Source organism: Diospyros lotus, chromosome 4, assembly GCF_014633365.1.
Source record: "Diospyros lotus cultivar Yz01 chromosome 4, ASM1463336v1, whole genome shotgun sequence".
NCBI lineage: Eukaryota > Viridiplantae > Streptophyta > Magnoliopsida > Ericales > Ebenaceae > Diospyros > Diospyros lotus.
The window spans coordinates 6,975,074-6,990,599 of record NC_068341.1 but is presented as its reverse complement, the minus strand read 5'-3'; the positions used below and the strand labels follow the sequence as shown (position 1 = coordinate 6,990,599).

The window sequence follows — 15,526 nt, the reverse complement described above, 5'->3', positions numbered from 1 at the left end:
CCTAGGGAAAGATGATTGGTGTAAGGAAGCAATCGGATTGGCCAAAAAATCAACTGAAAATGTCTATAAATAGCTGGGTTTTTGGCCGAGAGTTTCATCGATTTTTCAGTTGAAAAATCCGAGTGTTTAGGAAAAAATTGAAGGAAATTGATAAGGGACTTTTGTTTTCCAAGTAAATGAGATAATTTCTAGAGAGTTTGAGGGATTTTGGTATTGGTTTGAGGGTGTTTTGAGTATCGCCAAAAAATCGAAAGAACCGCTAGAGACGCACTGTAATTGATCTATTTGAAGGTGTTTTGGTCAAATTTTTTACCCACAAGTGAACCCATCGTGTTCGGAAGGAAAAATAGAGTAAGAGAGAAGAAGAAAAACCAAGAAATCGGAGCAAAATCAATGGCCGAGGATGAGAGGGCAATGGGAGAAGATGACAGGAGAAGGCATGTGAGTGTGGGCACATGCAAGTGCATAAGGTAAGAAAAAAAAAGGAAAAATAGAGAAAAAAATGATTTTTTTTTTTGAAAATTTAGGAATTTAATTTTATTAATTTTCTTAAAATTTGGTCAGAAAAAATATCAAGGCACGAGTCTCGAGGTAAGACACGAATTTCAAGAAAGCTTAAATTGCTAGATCAAGATGAGTGGTTTTCCTTGAAAATTTATATGTGATATGTTTTGCTTAAATTGAGCGTGATTTTTATAAAAGTTTGCCAAAATATATGTGATTTATGAGTATCTTGTCATATATGTGCATATTATGTTGTATCGAAAATTATGATATTGCATTGGGCATAAAATTATTGGCATATCGATAATTGTGTCATCCATGTTAATCAGGGTAGGATGAGATGTTGTCTTAATAGCGTGACTTACATTTCCCCAAGTGAGTTTTGTCGGAATGACTATAGAAGTATCCCGTGTCGTGTGTGTTTGTCGGGGTGACTGTTGGGGGTTTCGTGTCGGGGCTAGAATGATAGCGAAAGCTGCTTTAAGGGTGTTGATTCACTCATGTCCATGTATCATACATTCATGAAAATTATTTTAAACTTTCAATTAGAATATTCATCTTCTAATTTAATCTTTGTCCTTAGTTTATTCAATGTTCCATGTGGGACATGTAGTAGAAAAGGAAAAGAGATTGTCGAAACATGATTTCAGTTGTCTTTTTGGCCTACACCCATAATAGGACGAGTCATGAGATTTCTAATGATATTAGACATGTTATTATATGTTGATTTATTTGTCGGATATTGTAATTTCTATAGTTATTAAGAATAATATTGTACAGTTTGGATTTATTTGTAATTATAATATTTCATTAGGTTTCGATTCTACTTCCACAAACATTTAATTTACTATTCCTTAACTTATCATTTGAAATGTTAAATGTATATGTTTTAGGGGATTTTAAATATGGTATTTTGAGAATTTAGAAATGATGTTAGGACGAAAAAATATATATATAAAAAAAATCCTGAAATAGTGACATGCCTTGAGATAGTTGTTACATAAAAGTCAATTCTCTCATACCTCAAATTGACTTGTTTGCATATTCCAATATTCCAATAAGAGCTCCAAATTTTGTTATCTTTGGAATGATAAGTGTTGTAACTTCTCAATTTTCTGATTTCTCAACGTGATTGTGGTAGACAAATCTTACTTGAATACTTTGAATCAACAGATAAACCTGAAACGGGTCGGTACATTTCTTCCGTTAACTTCATCTTAAATCATCTCACCTTCCAAGGTATGCCTCAATAAATAATTGCAAAAACTTTAGTTAGTTTTGATAGATGTCAATGTATGTATTTTGTTGGATATGTTCAACATTTTGAACCGAAATGTGACTGTTTGAGGATGCATAAGTGATGTCAATGTATGTTTTCATCCTTTGTATTTGAACGGGACTATGTGAGGATATGTTCAACAAATGTCAAACTTTATAGATAGGGATAGCACTAGTAGATTTCATTTTTTTGTATTTGAATTCAGTTAGTTCAAGTTCTTTAGTTCAGTATATCAGTTATAGTCGGTTTTCGATTATTGATTTTTTATTTTTTTATTTTTATTTCGATTTTCGGTTATCACGATTTAAATTTTGATTAGTTCGATTTTGCTTATTTTAGTTAGTTTAGATGATTCGGTCAAATTCAATTCACTTATATACCTTAGTTTAATTCAATTTAATTAATAATTTTTGAACAATTTAATTTAATTATTACCGATTACACCCCTATGCCCATGAAACTCCCATAAAACTGGACTGGATGGAGGGAGGGAGGGTACTGCCTGCTGGAGTCCACAAACTCAAGCATCTACGCTCATCTCTCCCTCCATCCAGTTGACCTTTAAAATACTAATCAAATTCAAACCCATGAAACGACTACTTATTATTAAACAACTAACAAGATAAGAGATTGAGAGTCGGTGGCCCACAATGAAGTTTTCCATTATCCCATGTTATTTTAATGCATTGCAAGCTCTGGGTCTTCCTGATTTATGTTTGTTTATTCTTTCGATCCAACTCCCTGTGCTGTTTTGTTTGAATTGAATAATATCTAGATATTTCTTCTCACTTTGGTTTTATTTCTTTACTTCTTCAACTTTCTGGCTTGCTTGGTTAGGTAATTCATCAAATTATTATTCTAACTGGCTGGCTATCAGATGAGCATGGTTGCCCACAGGTTGACTTGCCGGTGCTTTTTATTTTTAAACAAATATTCTTACAAATTTTAAATTTAAAGCTCAATTTCAAACATAAAGGATATAAAATTAGTGCTTTGATGTATTTTTAATATATATTTAAATTTAAATAATAATACAAATAATATGTGAAAACATATTTCCAAAGGAGCTCTAAATTTCAAGATTAAATAAATGAACAAACTTGAATGAAACCAAACCAAACTAACGGCGCCTGCGCCTCTATTCATTTGCGGGGACAAACATAAGAGGCATTTTATATGTAATTAGATAGCACCAGTAAGTACCAGAGCACAGCCTAGGCTAAATCATATATAACAAGGGCCTTCCAAGATGTTCAAGAATCCACCATTCAACAATGTTTCCATCACAAGGCAATGTTTAGAACTCAGACTTTTCAGGTGATAAATAAAGAAGAATCTACTTGATACATACAAAAAAAAAATTATCCTTCCACAAGCCCAGTTCCAAGCATATATACAAGTCTTACTGTGCAAGTTGTTTACATAAGTGGAGTCCAAGTGACCATTCATTAACAGTACAATTAGCTACTATAAAAGAGATCACATTTATCAACGAGGGAGAGAATACTATACTGTACAACTGCGGTTGCCAGAAGTAATTTACTACATAAATTTCAACAGCTGGGAAAGAGTTTTATTGCTCGGTGAGCAAGGGGAGGGTAAGTTCTAGGAAGTGTACCTAAAGCAGTAGTTATTACAGGGTTGAGAGGGAAACTTAAAGAGTAGTGTATGTAGTTCAAATAGCATCACAATAAATACAATCAGGACAACCCCACCCACTCCATATTTGCAGCCATGTCAACTGTCTTTAGGCCGTGGAAGCTCCTAAACATCCCAATTCTCAAGTAACAAGCTCTTGGCTTTGCGCCCCCCCACCCATATATATTATAGTCCGGCAAATCTATTCTGCACAATAGCATGATCAGCAAATTGTATTCACACTAGAAACGAGCCATTACTCCCTCGAAGGCATTTTGGATTCTTGAACTGGAGTCCAAACAGCTAGAAGTGAAATATTACGAGGCTTTTACATGGCTAGAACTCATGGTCGGTTTATTGCAAGTCATCTGCAAAATTAACATCAGAAGTGATGCTTCCATCCGAGTTTATCATGATGATAGTGAAAGTATGGCGAGTGTTAATGCCAATAACCTAGTCAGCACCCTTAGTGTCCCTCCTTGGCTTGGGAAGTTCGAGCATAATTAGAAAATAGCATCTTTCTGACTCTCTAATATATTGGACTTCGCCTTTCATAAGCTTTAAAATCTTCCTGCACATGCTTAGACCTAGGCCTTCGTGAGTCACCCATCGACTGCTATGAAACATGTCTTGAACGATTTCAGGAGGAAGTCCTTCACCAGGACAGACAATCCTTCACAGAAACACAGATGATAATTAATTAAACGTATTAGCACATTTTTATATAATGTTAATAAAGTTAAATATCAAAATGACTTTTGCACCAGTTTCCAACTGGTTAGAATTTGTAGATATGTACTAGTTCTTAATGGACAGAGAGGGTTAATGTTGGAAAAAAAAATTATTGCATGAATCACAGGCACATTGCTAAATCAGAAAACCAACGTGAAGCAAAAAGAATTGAACTTCCCTTTCTTAACCTAACCACTATATGCATCAGATATATGAAGGTTATTATGCATAGAATTCCTAGTCTATAGCTGCTTTTGATTACACTGTTTCCCTCAATGAACCCAAAGTTTCAAGTTCAGAATTGACAGACAAATCCTGAGGTTATGCTAGGATAATACACTTATGAGTGATAATGACGTACAGATGGCAGTGCTAGTCCAAATTAGCTTCTGATAAACTTGGATTAAGCTCCCCAAGACTGCATTCCAGCCCAGAATAGTTCGAACAGGTTCATCTCACCATAGCTGCAGCCTGCAGTCTCCAGCCATTACATTTAGAACCAAGCATACCCGAGAAGGTATGTTCATATTTTTTCCCTTTCCATTTCATGTTCTCTCCCAGCCAACCTTCTTCCTCTTCACTGCCATGGAGGGTTGAAGCCAGATTTGTGTTCAGTGAACGTGGCATCTAGGTTCATTGAATGCCACCCAACCTATGAAGAAGAATGAGAAGACAGGAGGGGGCAAAGAAAGAAGAATTAAGAAAAAAAAAAAAGGCCAGCAGGCTTGAGTTTTTCAGTCAAACTCTGATCTGGCTTTTGAGTTCTGACTAGTGACCCAGTGGGTTTTCCAGCAAAAAAGGACACAAATTAAATTTTTTCTTAGTCAAGGGTATTTTCATTAATATTAAATAAATTATTATACATATTTAATCACCAGATAAAATGATTTTTTATCAAACAACATATTCAATTTTTATTTTTACAATTTTGAGAAAAAGGGCAAAGTTATAAAAAAAATGTATTTAGTTTTCATTCTTTTGATCAAAAACAAAAATTGAGCACACAACAAATATTAAACAGTCACATCAAAAGGAAAATCAAATCAATATGCAAAGTCCCAAGATTTCGAAAAACGCAAAATGTCCAATGAATCAAGTCTGAAGTTTCTTAAAAGATGTTTAGGGTAACATTCAAGACAAACACAAACCATGACATGATCCCCTTTGCTGAAATCCAATTGCTTACAGTACACATCAACAGCACTTTTATAGTATTCATATGAATGCAATTTTTCTCCTAATATCAGCGTGTTAAGTTATGAACGTGTTAGACAAAACATTCAGCAGAGAGGTTTGGGTGTCATAAGGTAATGGAATAGGATCGATAGCCCAATGAGGAGAAAAGACACCAACAATTCTACGAGGACTTTTTTAGTAGCACAATTGACCAAACTATTATAAAAGCAAAATTTGCCATTGGTATCCCCGCAATACACCCATGGTAATCACCTGAACATTCTTAGTTTGCTGCCCATCATTTATGGACAGAAAGATAAAGAAAATTTCTAGTCAAATAATTCAGTGTTCTCCAGAAAGCAACTAACGAAATAAGACACTTAAAAATCTTCAGGCTGACGGTTGAAAACTAAATATCTGAACTGTAAGTTTATAAAAATAAAGCACAAATAATGTTTTGGTGAAACTTGAAGATCAATTTATTTCAAGAAAAGATGAGTTCAGATATCTCGTATAAATTGTTTAAAAAGAATGGATTAGTGCTTTTAGCATTTTATACAATTGTAAAATCTTTTTAAGTTAAAAGGAAAATTTTATTATAAGACTATAAGATCACCTGTATTGTATGGTATGAAATGTCAAGCAGTTAAGTAAGATATTCAGAACATAAGTGCAAATGAGATGAGAATGTTAATTTAGATGTTTAGACTTACAAGAAAATATATAATTAGAAATGAGATTATTTGTATTAAGGTTGGAGTAATGCTTATAGAAGATAAAATGCACAAGATGCTACTAATTGACATGACCATAGGGTTTAGCTAGGGTTAGGAAGGAATTTGGATAAGAGTTTGAGGAAGATAGAGCAAAGAAGAGGGCAAGGATGAACAGAGCAGAATTGAGGGAGAGAGAGAATAGCCGTGGGAGAGTATTGAGAGAGGGAATTGAGATTCAAATCATTCATTAAGCTTCCTTCCTCTAACTACTCAAGCCTATTTATAGGCTTACAATTGAAGATGCTAACAACAACAACATAAAATACAACTAATGCAACTAATAAGGAAAACACATGCCATGCATTACTAATATATGCTTGGGGTCGTGACACTAAGATTGTTTAGACGTGTGAAAAGAAGAGCAGTAGTTGTACTTGTGAATATAAAGAATAACATATCAAGCATTAATCCCAGTCTGTAGGGGCTACATGACTCCAGCTCACCACAATTTGAAGAGAGTGGATGAAATGCAAAAAGTTCGTAACAAATGTAGTAGAAAAGCTAAAGAAAATCAGGCAAAGAACTCTTAGGTATGAAAAGGAATATAACAACCTTAAATAAGATAAATGACAAGCTATTACGTAGCTGACCCCCTACTAATGGGACTAAGGCTTGTTATGTTTTTCTGTTGCTATTGTAGTAGTAGTAGTGGTGGTGCTGAGCCTAGACTTAAATTGTGACAAATAGGCTTAAATTGCTGGGTTAAAAGGGACTGAAAAATTTGGTTTGAGCTGGGTTAAGACACCAGGTTGGAGTTTAAAGACTTGGACAGGACCTGGAATAAGTTTAAGTTGGCAAGTTGGTGAGCTGGGTTCAGTCAGGTCTTGAAGACCCTTGTTTTATATGGCACCTTCCTCCTTGCAAGTAGATGGTGGGAACCTAGCCCATCTAAAGAACTTCAGTGAACTACAATCAGGAAGCGAAACCTAAGGGTTTGTGATGGATTTAATGTTTTTAGACAGCATAGTGAGTGCACAAAAATGTATAGAAACATCCATTTGCCATCTCCCTACAATATCCACATGCTCACTTTTTTCTGATAATTCTATAAAATGTTTGCATCTGTATCCTGACTCATACCCATACCATAATCCTTAGGCAACCACAACAGAGGGTTTCTTCCATTTCAAAAGCCAGAAATCTCAACCCCTTCTTATAAATACAAAAATCAATAGCCTCCCAAATTAGTCAAACCCCCTGGAATTCAATATCACCCTCTTTATGCCAGTGAGAGAATGTTCAGCAAATACGCCCAGCAATTGATTCAGGAAACATAATATTTTCCTTTGTCACCCTCAAGCACTTCACAGCATTCTTTACCCAGACTTAAGGAAAGAAAAAAAAACATTTTTTTTTCCAGTAATCTTGTTTCTTCCAAAATACAAAAGGGAAAACATTTAGAAGAAGCTTTTCAAGATGAGGTCTGATCACAAGATGATGTATGCAGGAAAAGGAGGAAACACTCCTCTATTGTGGGCCGTTGCTTTAGGTTTTCATGGGCCATAGGTCTCACCTAAACTTGTAAAGATGAGGAAAATAAACTGTTGACTTGTGAAATAAACTTTTTTGATGAGTAAGATTGGCAATATGACAGATTTGGCTCAACTGTACATTCCACCCATAACATGGAAGTGCTATTTGTAACCAACCCCAAACAACAAGCTTTAACTCTCTCAATCCGTTAAAACTTCTAGTGTCAAGGTGTTTCATCCATTCACAGTTGGAGACAAGCCAGTATAATGGAGGAGAATTGTATTAAGTAGCTGAATCCCAAAAATATGTAAACATAAAAATAACAGAACACATAGCACCATAATAGAATACCCTATGAAGTCAAAATAAAATCTTTAAACGTCACAACAGCAAATAACTTTTTCATCCTAGAAATAGTCATAAGATTCTGATAGGCATGATCAGATAACAGTCATGAAAATTGCAATTTCATGAAATCACATAGGAGAAGTGGCAAGAATTCCTCTTCTTAAGATTGCAATGTTACAAATTAAGATTGCAAACAACATACAGCTGTCTTACCTGAATTCAATATGCACAATAGTAATTTCACCAGAAAATTGCTTCAGAGTTGGTCGAACTTGAATCTCCACCCAACCTTCTGGCGAAGGTGCATAACGCACCATATTCAACAGGAAATCCACCAAAACCTGTTGAACTCTCACTTGATCACCATATACAGCCAATGTTTTGATTTCTTGTGGAATGTCCCGGATCAACTGTAGACCTCTTTCCCTGAGCAAGATCATTATTTGGCTAACAACTGCATCGATGACATTCCCAACTAAGAATTCAGCCTTCTCAAACTCCAATGAACTACAACCAGAAGACAGGTGTAAAATTAGATCATGGCTTTCCAATAAGCAAACTAATGCTGCAATGTCATGAACATGGTTCTATCCCAAATTTTCTATAACCTCTTGACCGTTATATATATCACAAATCCAAGATAAAATAAGAAGTGGGATTAATAAATTCCAGAAGAGCAATCGGTGTTTGTTTCATCATAATTTGCATTCAGTGGTTACACTGAGACAGTTTATCCTTGGTGTAAGATACAAACAGAAAAGAGGATGTGCATGAGAGAAAGAATAGGAGTAAAAATTGCAAAATAATTCATCTGGATGACTCAAATAAAAGGACTTTTACACCAACTGTCCAATATTGCAGTAAAGTGATCTTAATTTCAAAAGTTTCTCCACAGAAGGAACTCAGTTCACTTTCAGATTAAAACAAGGAATAACTTCAATGGCATGGACAAGCTCATATCGTAACTTCAGAGGAAAATTTGGCTTGTGAGATAGAAAACACAGCATAAAGTGCATATAAAAAATGAAAAAGAAAGAGAATCTATTAATTCAAATTACAATCATACGTTGGGGTTCTAACAGCCATCAGAAAATTGCAGGTTCAGAAGTTTAAACTTTTGAGCATGATGTAAACATATTGGCAGCATCAATAAAAAGGCGCAAATCACAATTTTTTTTTTTTTTTTTTTCTGTCTGTAAGTGAGAGATTCATAGAACAAAAAAATCCAATGCTGAATCGGCTACAAACCAAGGCCAAGGCATACCCCGGACCAACCAAAAATACAAGGGGGAAGAACACAACAACGATCACCCTCTGGGCCAAAATCGGCTACAAAGTGGATATAAAAAGAAAAGAGAGAATCTATTAATTCAAATTGCAACAGATCCTAAATTGGGTTCTAACAGCCATCAGAGATCTGCACATTCAGAAATTTAAACTTTCCATTACAATGAAAATGTATAAGCAACACTAATCAAAAAGGAACAAAAGCACAAAGTTATGAACTATTCTATCAATAAGAAAAGGAAAGTTATATATGATTACGAGATCTTACAGTACATGTGATATCTTCTAGGCAAAGTCGCTTCCCTGATTCATGACTACTAGGCAGCAGAAAACTGTTTCTAGCTACCCCTAGCCTATTGCATCACTGACATTTTCAAAATACAAGTACTTAAGTTCACATTGCCTTTAGCCAATTGACAAATTATAGCATAGAATTTATGGAAAACCCTCAAATATTAGAAAACACTACACTGCAATATAATATACATTGCCATGGAAGTAAATTAAAGTCACAACAAAGACAAGAAGTAACTATGAACTAGAATGCCCATCTACAGAGTCAAAGGCCAGGCAATATATTTTCTGGAGAAACTCACCCATCTTCAATGCTCTCCAGATTGACATCCCTTATAATCTTTAACAACTGCTTCTCACAAGCAGCACTTGTTTCAAGAAATTGTTTCTGATCTTCAGTCAAGTCTGTAGCCTCTAAAAGTGAATTTGTAAAACGTATACCACTTAGTGGATTCTTTATTTCCTGGCAAATGTAAGCCAACTCTTTCATCCTTGCAAAATAATTCTTCTCCTGTTGTCTCTGGACCTTCAGAGCCTGCTGCAGTTCAGGACTAGGAATCTGCAGGAAACAGAAGGCTCCAATAATCTGGCCATCCATATTAACCCTCTTATTTGCTGTCAAGAGAGCATGCACATATTTGCCATTTTTGTCAAAGAAGGCAAACGAAAATTTGTCTGTGTCCAATCCTCCAATTGCATTGTGCAATACAATCATGAATTTTGTCATAGCATCAGAGCCTTTGAGGCGACAGCAACTCCCAAAAATCTCTCCAACCAACATTTTGCCTATGATTTCGTCTCTGGTCCACCCAGTGAGCTTTTCCATGGCAGTGTTCCACTCAGAGCAAGTGGTATTCTCATCAGAAGCAAATATAGGCGGGATCAAAGGATTTGGACTATGTACAATGGCCTTGTAATCACCTTGTATGTGGATGAACTTGTCCAACACAACCTTCTGATCAGTCACATCCTGACCAACAAAGCATGCTCCAACTATATCATTTGTGTAATCCTTGCTGCAGCAAGCATTGACTACCACAAAAACAGCCTTCTTATTTTGTTGCAGGCCAAAAGTCTTCAATTTAATTTCTACATTCTTATCTTCTTCACCTGTATCATTTAAACTAGTGTGATAAAAAAAGAGAAATATAAAGTATTCATATCATGTATTACTACTGGCAAACATAACGTAAAATACAACAAGGCTTGTGATACAAAGGTCCAGTCATAACTCTAAACTAGTGCATTATAAAGCCAATACTAAGGTATCTTGTCTCTGTACTAATCAAAACTATAAGGCATAGCTCTAAAGACTGCAACTTTCTAACTGATGGACAATGACATTTTAGCAACTTCCCCATTCAATGCAGCCACTAAGCTGTAGTTCATTTAACTTCAAATGTGATTCCTTGGTCTCTCAGACTACTGTCAGACACAACACCTAGATCAATGTCCTTGTTCCATAGCACCAAGAAATTGAATTGCTCCAAGTAACTGATAACGTACCCACTAAGCATTTGAAACTCTCTTTGACAAAATACAAACATTTGACCAACTTAATCAACATGGGGCTGGACAATCTCAGATTATCCTCTCACAACCCCAAGAATGCCCCCCCCCCCCCGCCCAAAAAAAAAAAAAAAATAATAATAATAAATAAATAAAATAAAATAAAATAATGCCACCGCCCTGAGCCACTATCCAAAAGAAAATAACACTAAAACTTCCTGGACAGGAGCATAAAGGTTGCATAAAACTGCTTAGTGATGATACCTGTTTTGCCTTTTGAGATTTAGAACTAAAATAAATAAACAACTCTGAAAGGTGACGGGCAAGAGGCAAACGGTGTGGACTTTCCCAAGCATTAGAAGGCCTTTATTCCATATAATATGCGGGATTGTTCATTTTCTTTGTTGGTGAGGGGAGGCAGGAGGTTGACCTTTCCACAATACTATAATGTTCATTATATTATTTCTCCAATTCTCAAGCTTTACTATCATCTAAGGGTTAATGGTATAACTGTTCAGTATCACATTCCATGATTAAGGGGGAAAAAAAGGCACCTCGACATATTATTTCTACAATTAGCAGGAACATAAATGCTAGACTTATGAGGCATACCTCTCAAAGCATTATATAAAAGTTTGTTAACAGTTTCTTCTGATTCCTTAAAAACAAGATCATGAACCAAAGATTTCCCCACGGCTTCCTCAACTGATAATCCTGTCAACTCTGCAACCTTAGCATTCCAACCATTTATGCGGCCACCAACATCAACAGCAAATATGGGAGCTGTGGCGGTCTCTATCAACCTAACCATTTCTCGTGCAACAGAGCTGAGCTCATCCATCCCTTGCAATTCCATACGTCCAAGAGGGGCATGCATAACAGCCTTAGAATTGCTTCCTTCAGCATCCCTAAATGAGTCTCGCAAAATAAGCTGTAAGGAATGAATGGCATCCATTTCTCCATTATCCCATGGCAAACTGCGGTTTTTTACCACTTCCAAGAAAGCCTTGAAAGAAGAACGTGGATGCATCCTCTGTCCATCATCTTTGTCATCTGGGTGATGCTTTGCCCCGCCCCACTTGATCTCTTTTGCTGTGTGAGACCGGAACCAGAACAAGAAATCTTTTGATGTGATATAAGCAACAGCCATTCCACACACTGCGTCACCAAGTGAAGCTGCACCAGGGTATCCTGCATCTGCTAAACTATCAGTGCTCAAACCAGTTGAGTCCCCATGGAAAGCCAACAACCAGTCCAAGATATCCTTTATCTGAGCTTCAGAAGGGGTCAAACCCAAGGGATGGTACTTCCCTTGGTAGTAGAGTGCAGCTCCATCACACTTTACAAGGTCCATTATGCTGGGGCTTTGAGTAACAATCCCAGTAGGTGAGTCACGAAGGAGCATGTCACACAATAGGGTTTGGGTTCTTAAAACATGTTTCTCTGACAACTGCAAAGCCAATTGCAATTCCATGTTCAATTGGAGTCCAAAAGCCTGCATTAGAAACTCACAAGCATAACGGAGCGGGAATGGAATACAACGAGCAGAAGTATGATGGCAGACAACCAAACCCCAGAGCCTCATGGCATTTCGCCCCCCATGAGCTTCATCCTCGTTGTTATTAATTATAACAGCCATGGCTAAAGAAGCAATTGACCCCATGTTAGCCATGTACTGTGCATGGCAGCCATGAGGTGCCCGAAGTGTTGAACCAACTAAACACAAAGGCTGCATGAGTGCCTCGTCCTGAATTACTTGAACTTGTGTTGCATGGCAGTCCACAATCATCCTTACCCGATTCTGTTTAAACAAAAACCTCGATGCCTGAGGAATGTCAGTGGCAGGATAGTGCAGCCCAATATAAGGTTCCAAATCAGGCCTCTTGCTCTCAGACACAACCTCACCATGCTCATCCTCATGAAATTTGTATACCATAACCCGGTCATAACCGGTAAGCTCCTTCACACACTCAACCACCGTATCGCACAACAGCTTAATATCCCCACCGGGAAGCGATTGCAAGCGCGAAATCGCGCGCACTGCCAGCTTCTGAGACTGCACAGCCCCTGCAATAGACAGAGCAGGGTCCTCTGTCCTTGCAGGCTCCAAATCAATCACAATCCCAACATCAATCCTATGCAAAATCGCATAAAACGGTTTCCCAGAATTCTTGGAGTGAATCCAAATTGGGTTCAACAGCGTGATTTCTCGTGCCCCAAATGCCCTTCCAAGCAAAACCGCACTTGAAGGGGTGAAAAGGGTCCGTACATCAGTCCCAACTGTGAGCAATTCTGGTTTCTCAAGGCTCGGAACTGATTGCGGGGTGAGGCCCAGCATTTCTTGGGCATTTTCGCTGTAAGCAATCACCCGAAAAGTAGCCTCATCAACGGCAATCATACAGCCAAACGGCTGAATATGACCCCCTCTCTGAATTTTAGACAAATAGGCAGTGATTTGCTGTTCGGGAACGGAAGATGTAGTTGTTCTAATAGACTGGGTGTAATCAAACGACTTACCCGACTCGCCGGACTGTTCGAAAACGGCGTGGAGGCGAGCGTCGACGGTGTATTGAGCAATGGCTTTGCTTACAGGGTCTCTAACATTGCTTGTTCCCGAAGATTGAGCTTGGGCCTGGTGGTGATGGGCGTGCGTTGCTCTGCTCCCCGAAGCCATTTTCTTGCTCTTTCACACTCAACTCTCTTTTTTTCGGGTAAAATTGGCAGTGTAAATTAGCTAGGTTTAGCGAGTAAACAAGGAAATGCGTTCGAAACACTTCTGGGTACCCGAGATTTCTGGTGTTCGTCTCGTTAGAAATGGGGAAAACTAGGAAGCGATCAAAGATTTCAAGAACCTCGCGGGGTTGTTCCCGGGGCTGTTATACTGATACCCCCTTAGGCTCTGTAAGGACACCAACAAGAAAAGAAAGGGAAAACAAATAAAGTCGATTGGTTTGACATTTTGTTTGTTTGAGGCATGACGATACCCTCCTCCTTCTCTGAATGTTTATTTATTTTTGAGATTTTTATTTTCTTTCCCATTTTCTGACCTCGAATTTGCCTGTGTTGTTTGGCACTTGAAACGAAAGGTGGGCTTTCATTTTTTCATCTCTATTTAAAATTAAATTTTAAAATTATTGTCTGCACTCAAAGCATCTCCATCATTAGATACTAAATTCAGCACCAATTTGATATCGAATCATGTTTTACACCAAATTCTTCAACATTAAATTGGTATTGTCTCCAATGTACTAACACCAAAAAGAGAATATTTAAATAATATTTTATAAATAAATATTAATTTATTTATTTAACTTAGTATAATATTATTAAAAATAATTAATCATGTTTTATAAAAAAAAATTAAAAATTACTCTCATAATTTTTTTAAATTTTTATCTCTTCAACACTCTACTCTACCCAAGACATGACACAAAAATAAAACAAGATCTAATCTCAACCGTTTGATGAAAAGTTAATAAAAATGTTATTGTTTTTTATTATATTGTTGAGTTTTTACATCAAGAATATTTTCTTTCTATCAAAGTAATTATTGAAATAAAAAAAATTCATATCCATAAACAAACTTAGTTCATTTTATATTAACATGTTATTTATAAAATATATTAAATATTTTAAAAATATATTCAATATTATACTCATTTTATAAATCTTAATAAAATATTTCCATTGATATATATTTTTGATAATAATTTAGTTTATATTTCTAATTATTAATCAAAATATACAAATATAATAAAAGTGATCAAGGATATAAAGGGAATAAATTGTTTTGAAGTTACACAAAGAGGGACAAAATTGGAAATAAAAAAAAAATTGATGTTGGTAAATAATATAACACCACGATGCCAAATTTGGTGATTAGAAGTTGTGTCCAACATCAAAATGGTTACTCATTTGAGAACAATTTAATACTAAATTGGCGTTGGCATTGAATTTGGTGCTCTATTAGAGTTGCTCTTATACATGATTTGCAGATGGATAACCATTTATATTTAAAGTTTATCTTATTTTTCATTTTTTTCTTCTTAGTTCTCGATTAATGATTTATTCCTTTACAAATCTAGATCCAACAATAGGAATTAAATAAATCTCAATTTGATTGATCAAAGTTGCAAAGACGTTATGTCCTAAATCATCAATGACTCAAACTCCAATTTGGTTTAAGGGAATTGGCCAAAAACAAAATATATTGAAGGGATCACTTCAAGAAAAAAATAAAAAGATGGGTTCATTCAAAAATTGTATTTTGAAACTTTGATTAGAAATGAACAAAATATATCTAGATCATTTCATTCTAGATTTAAGACTCGAATCTAGATAGATTCAGTCCAATTTGAATGTAACTTATCTTTTAATTTGAGTTTATTTTAAATTATGTTTAGATTCCTATCTTAATCATTCCATAAGAATAAAAAAAAAAATGCAATAATGACCAACAACTCTTCTTTTTCTTTGTCATTCAATTTTTTTTATTATATATTATTTTTAG

General features: G+C 35.9%; 1 protein-coding gene across 3 annotated transcripts; it reads right to left on the bottom strand.

Moving 5' to 3' along the window:
* Positions 1-3,243: 3,243 nt before the first annotated feature.
* Positions 3,244-13,982, bottom strand: LOC127799611 (phytochrome B). 3 transcript variants are annotated; one of them, XM_052333808.1, is made up of 5 exons: positions 11,629-13,981; positions 9,810-10,617; positions 8,140-8,433; positions 3,875-4,094; positions 3,244-3,789 (listed from the first exon to the last, which is right to left on the bottom strand). In XM_052333808.1, the coding sequence occupies exons 1-4, from the start codon at positions 13,688-13,690 to the stop codon at positions 3,875-3,877; spliced, it is 3,384 nt and encodes a 1,127-aa protein (XP_052189768.1). In that variant the 5' UTR covers positions 13,691-13,981; the 3' UTR covers positions 3,244-3,789. The 3 variants fall into 3 exon arrangements, 2 of the variants coding, with proteins under 2 accessions (XP_052189768.1, XP_052189769.1); XM_052333809.1 differs by having other exon boundaries at positions 3,244-4,094; positions 11,629-13,444; positions 13,534-13,672; XR_008022653.1 differs by lacking the exon at positions 3,244-3,789 and adding an exon at positions 4,515-4,805 and having other exon boundaries at positions 3,947-4,094; positions 11,629-13,982.
* Positions 13,983-15,526: the final 1,544 nt, after the last annotated feature.